The following is a 12997-nucleotide window of genomic DNA, read 5'->3' on the forward strand; positions in this document are numbered from 1 at the left end:
ATGTGTCGTTAGGTATGGTATAATTTTCTGGGGAAGTTCGAGTAGAATATGTCGTATACTGAAACACCAGAAAAAAATTGTCAGATACTTGTGTACCACACAGAAAACAGAATCTTGTTGCTAATTATTTTGACAACTGCAAATCCTAACTGTATCCTCCATATACATTTATGAATTATTATCTTCCTACACAGCAGGCAAAAATTATTTGAGGAAAATCATTTTAGCTACACATACAACACAAGAAATAAAAATAATTTTATGCTACCCACTCACAAATTTAAATTATATGAACGGGCTCCACAGTATGTGGGGATGACAATATGTAACAAATTAATGGGCAAAAATATATTTAATATTAAGCCAGAGATCCTAAAAATAAGGCTACATCATATTCCGGGGGGAGAAATGCTACTTTTTGATAGAAGAATTTTTAGGGGATGACATGATAATTTGAGCTAGGGTAATTTAGTGTTAGATCTTGAGATACTGTTTTTATTATTGTTATTATTATTATTATCTATGCCTTTTGTGTATATAGGACAGAATTGTATTATTATTATTATTATCATTATGCTGTATGTAAACATCAGCTTTCTATGTTTATGGTAAATTTTACCAAACTTTTGAAGTGTCTCCTGTACCTGAATCAAGTGATTTTGATTATATATGTTATGAAACTAATAAACCACAATTCACGATTAGCTAGTTCTCCCAAGGATCTCAGCAGTTCTGATGGAATGTCATCTGCCCCCAGGGCCTTAGTCTTTCTGTGCTCTGTCACATACTTCTTTCAGTGTCATACCTCCCACTTCATCTTCATCTATGTCCTCTTCCATTTCTATAATATTGCCTCGAAGTTCATCTCCCTTGTATAGGCCCTTTAAATACTCCTTCCACCTTCCAAGGTTAGGACTGGTTTGTCGGCTGAGCTCTTCACATTCATGCCACTACTCCATACGGGCTCTAATTTCTCTCCTCTTATCTTTGTGGTCCGTATGTGAAATGTATGTCAGCAGTAGTAGAATTGTTCTGATTCACTAAATTTTCTTAATAGTGCTTTGTGAAAAGAACATAGTCTTCCCTCCACAGATTCCCATTTGAGTTCACAAAGCATCTCAATAAACTTCCATGCCAGTTGAACCCATCGGTAACAAATCTATTGGGATGACTCTGAATTGCTTCAATGCCTTCTTTAATCTGACTTGGCGGAAATCCCACACACTTGAACAGAATGGCTCACATTAATGGTCTCCTTTATAAATAAGCCACACTTTCCTAAAATTCTCCCAATAATCTGAAGTCGGCCATTCACCTTCCCTACTAACATCCTTATGTGTTCATGCCATTTCATACTACTTTGCACCTCTATGCCTAAATATTTAATTGTATATCTAAAAACAAAGATGATGTGACTTACCAAACAAAAGCGCTGGATATGTGTGTGTGTGCGAGTGTATACCCCTTCCTTCTCCCTAAGGTAAGTCTTTCCACTCCTGGGATTGGGATGACTCCTTACCCTCTCCCTTAAAACCCACATCCTTTCGTCTTTCCCTCTCCTTCCCTCTTTCCTGACGAAGCAACTGTTGGTTGTGAAAGCTAGAATTTTTTGTGTTTGTTTGTGTGTCTATTGACCTGCCAGCGATTTCGTTTGGTAAGTCACATCATCTTTGTTTTTAGATATATTTTTCCCACGTCGAATGTTTCCCTCTATTATATAAATATTTAATTGATATGACTGCACTGAGGAGCACACCACTAGTGCTGTATTCAAACATTCCTACTCATTTCTCTACACTTAGAGGTTACCATTTGCCACACCAATAGAAATTCTGTCAGAGTCTTCTCGTATCATCACTTAATGAGGACACCCACCTGTGCACCACAGCATCACCAGCAAACAGCTGCAGATTGCTGCTCACCCTGTCTACCAGATACCTACATGATTTTTTTTATGATTTACACGATAAATTAAAAGGTATTTGGCAAACTATTAAGATCACACATGTAGAAATTTGTCCTTTAAAAAATAAACAATAATTTAGAGTTCCATGTTCTGTATTAGGGTGTGAGACTGTTGGGTGATTTTATTTTATTTTATTTTATTATTTTTGAGACTATCCTTGTATTGATTTTTAGAACTGTTCGTTGTAATCTATAAGCACAATATGAAAAGGATAGATTACTGCTCACCATATAGAGGAGCTGTTGAATGTCAGACAGGCACACTGAATAAAGTTTGCTCATTATTATTTAGCTGGCAGACTTTAGTTCCTCATCAGATATAAACAAAACACACAACCACATATGCACAGCTCATGTGGACTTAGTTTGATAGCTAAATCATGTCTAGCAATCTTTATTCAATGTTCTTGTCTGCCACTTAATGGCTTCTCCTATAGTGAGTAGCAATTTATCGTCCAGCCAAATTCCACTCATCGGCAGAGGCAAAATCGAATACAGTCAGCAGCCTCAGTTGCAGAAGAGGAAGTTTCCCAATGGTTGAGAGAGCAGAAACGTGGCTTGCTGTAACAGTTATGGCATTTTAATTGATCATGTAACATTCAAAGCACTGCAGATGAGGCTGTTGGAGGAAATAGATAATCATCTCAGAGAATATCGAGCAGTCTTCGGGAAAAGAAGATCACTGGAAAAACTACTGGAAAATCCTGTCTGCAAAAACTTAGCAGTAGTATTTGTAGACTAAAAAAGAATTGTGTTTCAGTGAATAGGGAAATTCTGTTTGATGTACAGATTAGATCTGGAGTAGGTGCCAAAACAATGGACATTATCGACAAACATTAATGGTGGCCCACTTTGAGGTAAAATTAATGGGAGAGCTCTCTGACGAGTGTGATATTAAAATGGGACAGGGCAATTGGTGTCACTGATTCTACTCAAATGTATTGTTTTGGTGAGGATAATCCATGAATGGGAGAAAGATGTGACCAGGGAAGGAACGCTCAACCAACTACACATCAGAGATTCTAGAAGTGCCTGTCGAGATACACTGCCCTGCATACACTGATGATCTCACGATCCTCTCTCAGATAATTAACACAGCTGCAGAGGAGATAAATATGTTAAAACAGCAAGCAAAAAATTAAGACACCAAATTTCATCCTTGGGGGGGGGGGGGGGGGGGGGCGGATATATACAGCAAATGTAAAGCAGACCCTCATCACCAGAAGACAAGAGCATGGCAGAAGCTGACATCTCCTTCACTGCTTTTCAGTTGTCAATAATAGTGAGCAAGGTGAGGTGGCTACAGCTTTTCACGGGGCATGTGATTCATATAAGAGAAAGGCCATTTCAGAGTGAGCTAAATTACGACAGTACAACATAGTGAGTAATTAATTTTGTGTTTGTGTGGGTGGGTGGCTGGATGGATGCACACACACACACACACACACACACACACCACACACGTGGTAACAAATACCTCCAAATGATAAGAATGTTGGAACAAAGAGTAGCCAAGAAATTTGGAAGATAATCTGCAAGATAAACAGTCCAACTATCTGGTATGGACGACACAGATTATGAGAAAGGGAGTAATTGTACCCAGAAAATGAAAGAGTAATTGAGACAATTAGAAAAAGAAGACTAAAATTTTATAGGCAGCTGATTGGGATGGATTAGAAGATACTGAGAATACAGATGTTTAAGATACTTACAATAGTCCAAAAACTTATAATAAAGGATTCGGGGATGTGAGAAAGGATCCTGAATATGCTGGTTTAAATTGAGGAACATCTCAGTACAGACAAAGTGTAATGTCAGCTTTAAAGGTTTTCACAATGAACAGAGGACAGACAGAGCAAAGATGACAGGCTGGCAGAGGAAGAATGTGAAGACTTTTGGCTGTAAAGAAGGCTTCCTGTAATGTGTAACTGTTGTTTAATGTAGTCTTTAATGGCCATTACCAAATATGAAAATAAAAATAAAAATAAAAATAAAAATGACCCTACTCACGAATATCCTCATCGACCTGCTACTCTAGAGTATAAGACTTGTCTTGATGGCCTCAGTTCTGTCAGCTGCAATACTTTACTCTTATTCCACTTGATATTATGTAGTTAAACATCCAGTTGCAGCAGTTGATATGTGTTTGAGAGGTTATGGTGTCTATGTGGACTATACTAAAAGCCATTATGTTTCTGTGTCCATAACATTTTAATTAAACAGAGCTTCATGTAGGAAGGAGCAGAGGTAGAACTAGTACACTCAGTATAATAGCTTAAAAAATTATCTGCATATTAAAATACCAGAGGGTGTCACGATTGTCACTTGGTAATGCATAACATGAGAGGTGCAGACATTCTCTATAACATGAAGATCAAATTGTTTTTCAAACTGCCAAAGTATACAAAAAGCTTAAAGGGAGCTACTTTTAAATGTGTTTGAAGGAGTATTTACGAATCATTCCCTATAGAAGTTAGTTTGATTTGTAATTTAGTTTTCTAGAATTTTTCTAGAAACATATCATCTGAGAATGACTTGATAATAAGTCAAAACCTGTAATGATACCACTTGCATAACCTGTGGTAGAAGTTTGCAATAATAATAATAGTAATGCTGATAATCAAAGATTAGAAGATGGCCACCACATTTTCCTAAAGGGGTATGCCCATCTTTGTATGATTGTTTATTAGTTTTTATTTATAGCTAATAATACGTATTGTATTTTTGTATTGATCCCAGAAAATTATGACACGAATTGTAAGATGTGGCCATAATCAAAAAAAAATCTTGCATTTGACTGTGGACAGTAAGTAAATGAATAAATATGTGGGTATGCTTAAATGTTGAAACACACTATCTGAATTCCCTCAGGCCACAACTTTTAGAATTCCTGTATGCTTTCACTCAGGACACTGTACCAGTGTTACAGGAGCACAGACGGTAGAGTAAGGAACTGAAAAACACTCGGCAATAAGAACTCCATTTCTTCATCTGTACACCTTCCACCAATGTTCTGTGTAAGTCGACTGACTGAAGCTGTAGCAAGCAACTGTTCACAATATCTACTTGCTAAATGTGAAGAGTTCGATCGAGCAGTCAGCCCGTGCTGAGTCGTGAAAAAATGGGTTCGCATCAGGTGCATTTCTTCATCAGGTGATTCCAAAATATTTCTGTCTGCTGATGATTCTAGTGTGGTAGTGAAGGATGTCAATCAAGACATAGGCAGTGTATCAAATACTGCAGTTCGAGACATAAGTCTGTGGCTTTTAGAAAATAAATTGATTCTAAATCACAATAAGACTCAGTTTTTACAGTTTCTATCACACAATTCAACTTATACTGACATGTCGATTATACTGAAAGGACGTACAATTAGTGACTCGGAAAAAATCAGATTTTTAGGTATATGGATAGATGATAAACTGTTATGGAAAGCCTGTGTTTGGGATCCAGTTCAAAAACTGAATGCTGCTATATTTACCATTAGAACAGTATTTTCAGTAAGTGGGGTCCAACAAAAATTAATCTACTTTGCCCATTTGCATTTGCTTATACTGCATTATATTCTGGATTAGCTTTTCCCATTCACAGAGGTATTTTTGGTTCAGAAGTGGGCAGTTCGAGCAATAAGTGGTGTAAGTTCATGAACATCTTCTCGACCCCTGGTCGGGAGACTGGGAATTCTGACATTGGTCTCCCAATATTTGTTTTCTTTAATGTTATTTGTTGTTAAAAATATGAGCTTTTTCCCAAGAATTAGCAGCTTTCACTCAGTTAATATAAGACAGAAATCCAATCTGCTTTTGGGTAACACCTCCTTGAGTCTTGTGCAGAAAGTGGGATGCAAAATGGAACTTAAAAGGGATGAGGAGAAACAGGATACACTTTAAGTGGTCGATCTCCTCAGTTCTGACTTACTCTACCACTAGCACGACTCTCAGTTCAGCAATTTCCCCCTTCACAAGCACAGTTGATGTTCTCTGAGGGGAAGGGAGATGTTTCGTGTACCATGTAAGACATTTGGTGCAAACATGTAAAAAATACTGACAATCATTCGTGTGCACTCCTTTATTAAATGCAAAGAAACAGAAGGATATTATCTCTGAACAATTCATGATTATGGTATCGAAATTTCTCGGACCCCGATCTCTCAGGTTTGCTCAGCACTGCTGATTGACAGTGTTCTTCCGGTGGTGCAGTGGAGTTTTCAATTCCATTTTGTGCACAACATTTTGATGATCATTCCAGTTATCATATTCAGGTGCCTGTAGCTGTGCTGGTTTATGTTGCCATGGCAAAAATGCAATTAAAGATGATAATAAGTGTAAAGTGTGTGCTAAGAAGGTGATAAAAGGAGTTCAGTGCACAGAATGTTGACGCTGTTCCACAAGAAATGCTCAAAAGTGTGTGTAGAATTTGTAACGAATGACTTTACTGGGAAATGGTGCACTTGGATTGCGGAAATACGAAGAACAAGAAATAGTAAATGCTGTCAGGGACAAAAATGAAATAATAAAAGTGCTTCAGAGTGATATCAATGCTTTAAACAATAGGTACATTCCTCTCAGTGACAAATACAATGACTTAGAATTGAAACTATGTGGAAAAGAATCCCATCCGAGTGACGTCCACACTTCGAGTTAGGATAAATGGCACTGAGCAAAAAACATTGTCTCCTCGAGTATGGTGGAGGAGAAAATCAAAAGTGTCAGCAAAATAGCTGTGACCAATAAATTCACTGCACTGGATTTTGAAGATTGTTAGGAAAAACTGTGTGAAAAAAATACTGTTCGGCACTCGCTTTCTAGTGAATACGAGACGTCTGATGTGAAAGTGCAGCAGTGTCTGCAGAAACATGAGGTGAAATTATTTGGGGATGGCCACATACGAAACATTTCTAATCTAATGTTGATGTAGGCTGGGAACAGTCTAAGTATTTACAGTGAAGTAAAACCATGAGGCAAATTTCGACACAGTTACTGCTGGTATAAACAGTGAAAGCTCCGAACTCACAAAAAAGAACTGTGTAGTGCTGATCGGAGATGCAGACGAGGTAAACAAAAACAATGCCAACTAATTCATCAAGAAACTGATCTTAGTAATATAATATTTACACTTTGCTAATGTTATTGTAGCCACTCTACCACTCATGTGTGACCTGACTGATTGGTCATGTGTTAGTACAGAAATAAGGCAAACTTACAATAAACTGAGATATTTTTGTGCTAAATTTATTTTTGTGCTAAATTTACAAACATAAAATTATTAGATATTAGTGGCTATGAAAGGAACAGTTTCACTGGACGTGGTATGCACCTGAATCAGTGTGTCAAAAAGAGAAACTACTAAAACGGACCAAATCTTACAGGGTTTGGTCCAAAAATAACGACAAGCTTCCTGAAGAGGAAATTAAAACACACAAAAGTAAAACACAAGATCTTAATGGCTCAGAGAGGGAAAAAAAAAGATGTCAAGTAGGCCCACGTACCATGCTGCAAGTCAATATTTGCAGCATTAGTAACAAGCTGTTAGAGTTAGAACATTGTTGAAAAAAAAAAAAAAAAATAAATAAATAAATAAAAAGTGATGTAATGCGTGTCTCAGAACACTGGCTTGCAGAATATCAAGTAGATTTGTTTATACCTAATGAGTAAATTCTGGCAGCTATAATGTGTAGAAATGAGGGAAGAAATGGAGGGGCCGCAATATTTATCAGACAATGTATAAAATTCTCTAAAATACATGTAAGTTCATACTCATCAGGATTAAACAGTGAATTTACCTGTATAAGACTGATATACCAAAATATTGTAATTGTTAGTGTGTATAGATCTCTAAACAGTGATGTTATCTTATTTTTCAAGAAATTTGAACAGATGATGAGGAACATCTTAAAACTCAAAACAAATGTAGCAATATGTGGTGATTTCAACACTGACTTGCTAGACACATAGGAACTCAACACAAAAACATTCTTAAACCTACTCAGATCACTAAATCTGTGCACCGAGCGAGGTGGCGCAGTGGTTAGCACACTGGACTCGCATTCGGGAGGACGACGGTTCAATCCCGTCTCCGGCCATCCTGATTTAGGTTTTCCGTGATTTCCCTAAATCGTTTCAGGCGAATGCCGAGATGGTTCCTTTGAAAGGGCACGGCCGATTTCCTTCCCAATCCTTCCCCAACCCGAGCTTGCGCTCCGTCTCTAATGACCTCGTTGTCGACGGGACGTTAAATACCAACCACCACCACCACCACTAAATCTGTATTATGCTAACAACAGCCAGACACATGGAAAAGCCTGTTTGGACAATATTACAGTTAATTTTTCAAGAGACTTACATAGTGTAAGCATTGCTGAAGAATGTTTTGCAGATCATGATCCTCTACTCCTAAAATACCAGTATACACAGTCGGATCAGAATTATAAGGTTGCAAATAAGAAGCCAAGGATGACATGCGTTAGAGGTCAGAAAGAGGAATATGATACATTATTCACAGACTCCCTCAGAAAAGTAAACTGGTACTTTGTTTATGAATATGACGCAGATCAATCAACTGTCAAAACTCTATTTAATAATTTCTTTAAGATATATGTTGACTTATGGTACTCTTGCTCACCAATGAAAAGAAACAGTACTAAACCAAATAGAAAAGGTAAAAAGCGTAAACGGTACACTGATGACTCTGCTAGTATCCCGGAAAAGGTGCTTTCATTGTACAAAACATATAAAGACAATGGCAAATGTGGGGCAGAACAAAATGATACGTATTATGAAGACTACCTAAAATGTAAAACTCATTACAAAAACAACCTTAAACTTGCCAAACAAGCTGCTTATGAAAATTACGTTGAAGGAGCCCCGAACAAATGCAAGGCTGCTTGGGATATTATAAAACAAGAACACTCTTCCACCCAAACACGAGATGTTATACTCAAGCCAGAAGAGCTCAATAAATATTTTACAACTACAGTAAATGAATTAAAATCAAAAATTAAACAGTCAGACATACCAGCAATTGATATACTTACTGATCAGCTACCTAAAGGTCACGAATTTCACTGGGACCATGTCACACCCACAGATATAATGAATATTGTTAGAAAATTTTCAAACTCGAAAGGCATGGACTACTACTGGCTATCTAACTACTCAATAAAAAGGACAGTACACCTCATTTGCAATCCACTTGCTTTTATTATGAATAAATGCCTAGAAGTTGGAAGAGTTTTCCCTGATCAGCTCAAAATTTCCAAAATTCTATCTATATACAAAAATTGTGGAAAACACCTCCCTGAAAACTATAGGCCAGTGTCTATTGTACCAATCTTTTCCAAAATATTTGAAGCCATTTTCCACAGACAGCTAAGCAACTTTTTTGAAAAGTATGACCTTCTCTGTAATAGACAGCACAGTTTTCGACAAGGGAAAAATGCCACCTCTGCAGTCCTTGAAATAGTTAATCAGACATTAACTGCATTTGAAAATAAACGAACAGTCTCACTTGAACTTTGTGATCTGAGTAAGGCATTTGATTGCATCCCCTTTGACATCCTACTAGCCAAACTAAAGTGTTATGGTAAAAGTAATACAGAGTTAGAAATGATCAACTCTTATCTAAATAACAGGAGACAACTTGTGTCAATTCAAAATAGACAATGTTCTATGAATAGTGCCACTCTGGTGTACCTCAGGGCTCTGTCCTTGGTCCTTTCTTCTTAATTGCTGCAATTAATGATTTACCATCATATGTTGGGCCTGAGTCAGTTATCTACTATGCGAATGATACAGTCTTAATCAGCACAGATCGAGATTTATCAAAGGCACACCAGAAATCACAGGATACTCTCTCCTTAACACTAAACTGGTTCTTGGCTAACAAACTTCTATGTAATCCAGAGAAAACTCAGCATCTGCAGTTGCGACTGGCTAAAGAGGTAAATGGAAATGTCGTGTGGCTAGGGCCTATACACATCGATTCCAAACTTAACTGATAACCCTATATCAACCAGTTCTGCAAAAAGTTACCAAGGGTGTGTCCTATCTCATCTGGAAACTGTCTGACCTGGTGAGTAACAAATATGTCAGAACAGCTTACTTTGGACTTTTTCACTCTCATATATCTTATGGGCTGCTACTATGGGGCCACTCATGTCATGTCAGTGATGTACTACTGATGCAGAAAAAGATGCTATGAATAATGTGCAAGGTTGGTCCAAGGGAACACTGCCATCCCTTATTCATCAAAATGAAAAAATGACAGTGATAAATCTTTATATTTATGCATCACTGATATGTGCTGAAAAGAACAGAACAAAATTTTAATGCCAGAGAGAACATACACTTTCACGACACCAGAAACAAAGAGAGTATTGACATTCCTAGACATAGGCTGACAAAAATAGGCAACTCTCACAAAGTGAACAGTTTAAAGTTATTTAACAAATCACTACATACTCAATACACCTTTCAATAATTTTAAAAGTAAACTGCACAAATGGTCAATAGACAATCCATACTATAGTCTTACAAAATTCTTTGATACTTGTAACATAGATATTGAGTTTTAAGTCTCTGGCAGCAATACTGTACAATTGATTAATGTTGCATAAATAATTTGTACTTGTAATGTAAACACTAACTAATATAGTAACTTCTTATGTATCTTGAGATCATTATAAAGCATATTTCACTGCATATGGTCAATGGCAAATAAAGAATCTGAATCTGAACTCACAGCACCTGAAGGAGATGACTGACTCAGTCATCGAAATATTTTGCATGAAATGGAAATGACTTGTCTGAACACACCATTAATTCTTGGACTTTATTTTTTTCTGGCAACATTTTTTAATAATTGTGTTTTCAATGTATATTCCAGATCGCTATCCAGCAAGCAGCTCTCATGTTAGAAAGGTTTTATCCGAGCCACGTCCTGCGGCGGATACCTAACACTGAAGAGGAGTTCTGGGAAGGGCGAGGTCTTACAGCGGGTGACTGGGCCGGCTTAGCCGGCTGTATGTATACAGATATCTTCAGTCTCGACTTTCTGACACCACTCGACGATTCGGACACTAAGTTTCGCTTAGAGGTTGGTTCAAACACGGTAGTGGGTGTGAAGTAGTTTTGGCAATGTATAATTTTCACAATTGTATATTTAATTTTAAAAAGTTAATAAAAGTTTGGAAACAAGTGGAACTTCAATTCACAGAAAGAAGTGAACAAGCTTTTTATGTATTGTACACTCGTACTAAGTAACTTGCTGAACACAAGATTCACTAAGAGAAGCTGTTCAACAATAACTTTTAAAATATAATTTATAAACTTAAAGATTTGCCTCCAAGAACAAACTAAAGAAAGTTGCAGATTGAAAACCTTCAACATCAGACACAACCAAAAGGTGGAAATGTTAACTTTTGACACTATTAGTCTCTGACTTCACTGAATAGTCTTATTTCCTTCAGCCTTTACCTCTATTTCAGTAGATGAAGGTATTTGGTTCTCTGAGAATTATTCTTTGTTTTCGTGCATTGCAAGAAGAACTTTTTTCCATCTTTGGTTGAAGCTATATTTAATGAATGGTAAATTAAAGTTTTGGGAAATATATGATATGAGGTATTCATAGATGTGTTACCTTTTGTATTGAATCTTTGTATAATTTCAGTGAAGTAATTAATGACTGTGATGTGGTTATTGAAGAAACAGTGCCCTGTATTAACAAAACTAAGGGAATAACCAGCATGACTTCATTAGAAAATGATTTAGGAATTTAGATTTTCATATAAAGTGTGGAATACCAACACTGTGATCATATTTAGAGAAACAATGATGAAGAGATATTATATTCTGACCACTCTAAATGAAAAGCCAGTCTGTCATTGATGTTCCACTTTACTACTCTATCTAGCGATGACCCCTTCTGTTAAACTTCTTCTTTCCCACTGGTTTGTCTTCTGCAGCATTCACCCCCTGCCTGTTAGTTCAGTATTTGTCACACTACCTTTTCAATTACACGCAGTTAAATCTTGATGTTGTCTCCCCTGCCAACATGAGCTTCTCATGATTTGTCTTTTGCATTAATGTTGCCATTTTTTCTGTTGGGTTTTGTCCTCTAACTGATATATGCCCTTTTCAGCATTTTAATTTGCAGCTTCTACTTTTTTTCTATTTTTATTCCTCCTATTTCATTTTTGACTCTCATCACACTTCTAACTATATTCTGCCTTTATAACAACAAAAACAATTAATTTTTAACAAAATAATTTGATTTTATAGATAAAAAAATCTACTCACCAAGCAGTGGGAAAACACACACATAAAAGAAGGTTTCAATTAGGCAAGCTTCCATAGGCAGTGGCTCCTTCTTCAGGCAGAAGGGTGGAAGGGGAAGGAGGAGGGGTGAAGGAAAAGGTCTGGAGAGGTCTAGGAGAGTGATAGATTTTGGGAAAGTCACCCAGAACTGTGGGTCAGGGGAGACTTATCTCACAGGATGAGAAGGAAAGACTGATTGTTGAGGATTATCCAGTTAAATTATATTCTGCATTTAGTTTTATTAAAATTCTCAATGGCATTACAACTTGAATAATCTGCTCTCAGTGCTGCCTATGTTTCTATGAGTTTTTATGTGTGTGTGTACATACATCAATATAAGGAAAAGACAGATTGTTACTCACTGTAAAGATGACACATTGAGTTGCAGATAGACACAACAAAAAGACACTTACACATAAGTTTTTGGCCAAAACTTTCATCAGAAAACGAGACACACACACACATTTATTCACACAAGCAAGCACATCTTATGCACACATGACTGCCATCTCTGGCAGCTCAGAATGGTACACTGGATATCGTGGTCAAGTATGTGTGAGGTGTGCTTGCTTGCATGAATGAATGTGTGTGGCTGGCCGCTGTGGCCGAGCGGTTCTAGGTGCTTCAGTCCGGAACTGTGCTGCTGCTACAGTCACAGGTTTGAATCATGCCTCTGGCATGGATGTGTGTGATGTCCTTAGGTTAGTTAGGCGGACTGA

At 37.1% G+C, this 12997-nt stretch overlaps 1 protein-coding gene across 3 annotated transcripts in view; it reads left to right on the forward strand.

The window, feature by feature from the left end:
• The window catches only part of LOC124596496, an 836705-nt gene that overhangs the window by 781229 nt on the left and 42479 nt on the right, over positions 1 to 12997 (forward strand). For all 3 annotated transcript variants that reach the window (XM_047135655.1, XM_047135657.1, XM_047135656.1), the window contains one exon: positions 10849 to 11058. In XM_047135655.1, coding sequence (XP_046991611.1) covers positions 10849 to 11058 — 210 coding nt within the window. The remainder of the gene's footprint in view (positions 1 to 10848; positions 11059 to 12997) is intronic.

This window comes from Schistocerca americana, chromosome 2 (genome assembly GCF_021461395.2).
Source record: "Schistocerca americana isolate TAMUIC-IGC-003095 chromosome 2, iqSchAmer2.1, whole genome shotgun sequence".
Classification (NCBI taxonomy): domain Eukaryota; kingdom Metazoa; phylum Arthropoda; class Insecta; order Orthoptera; family Acrididae; genus Schistocerca; species Schistocerca americana.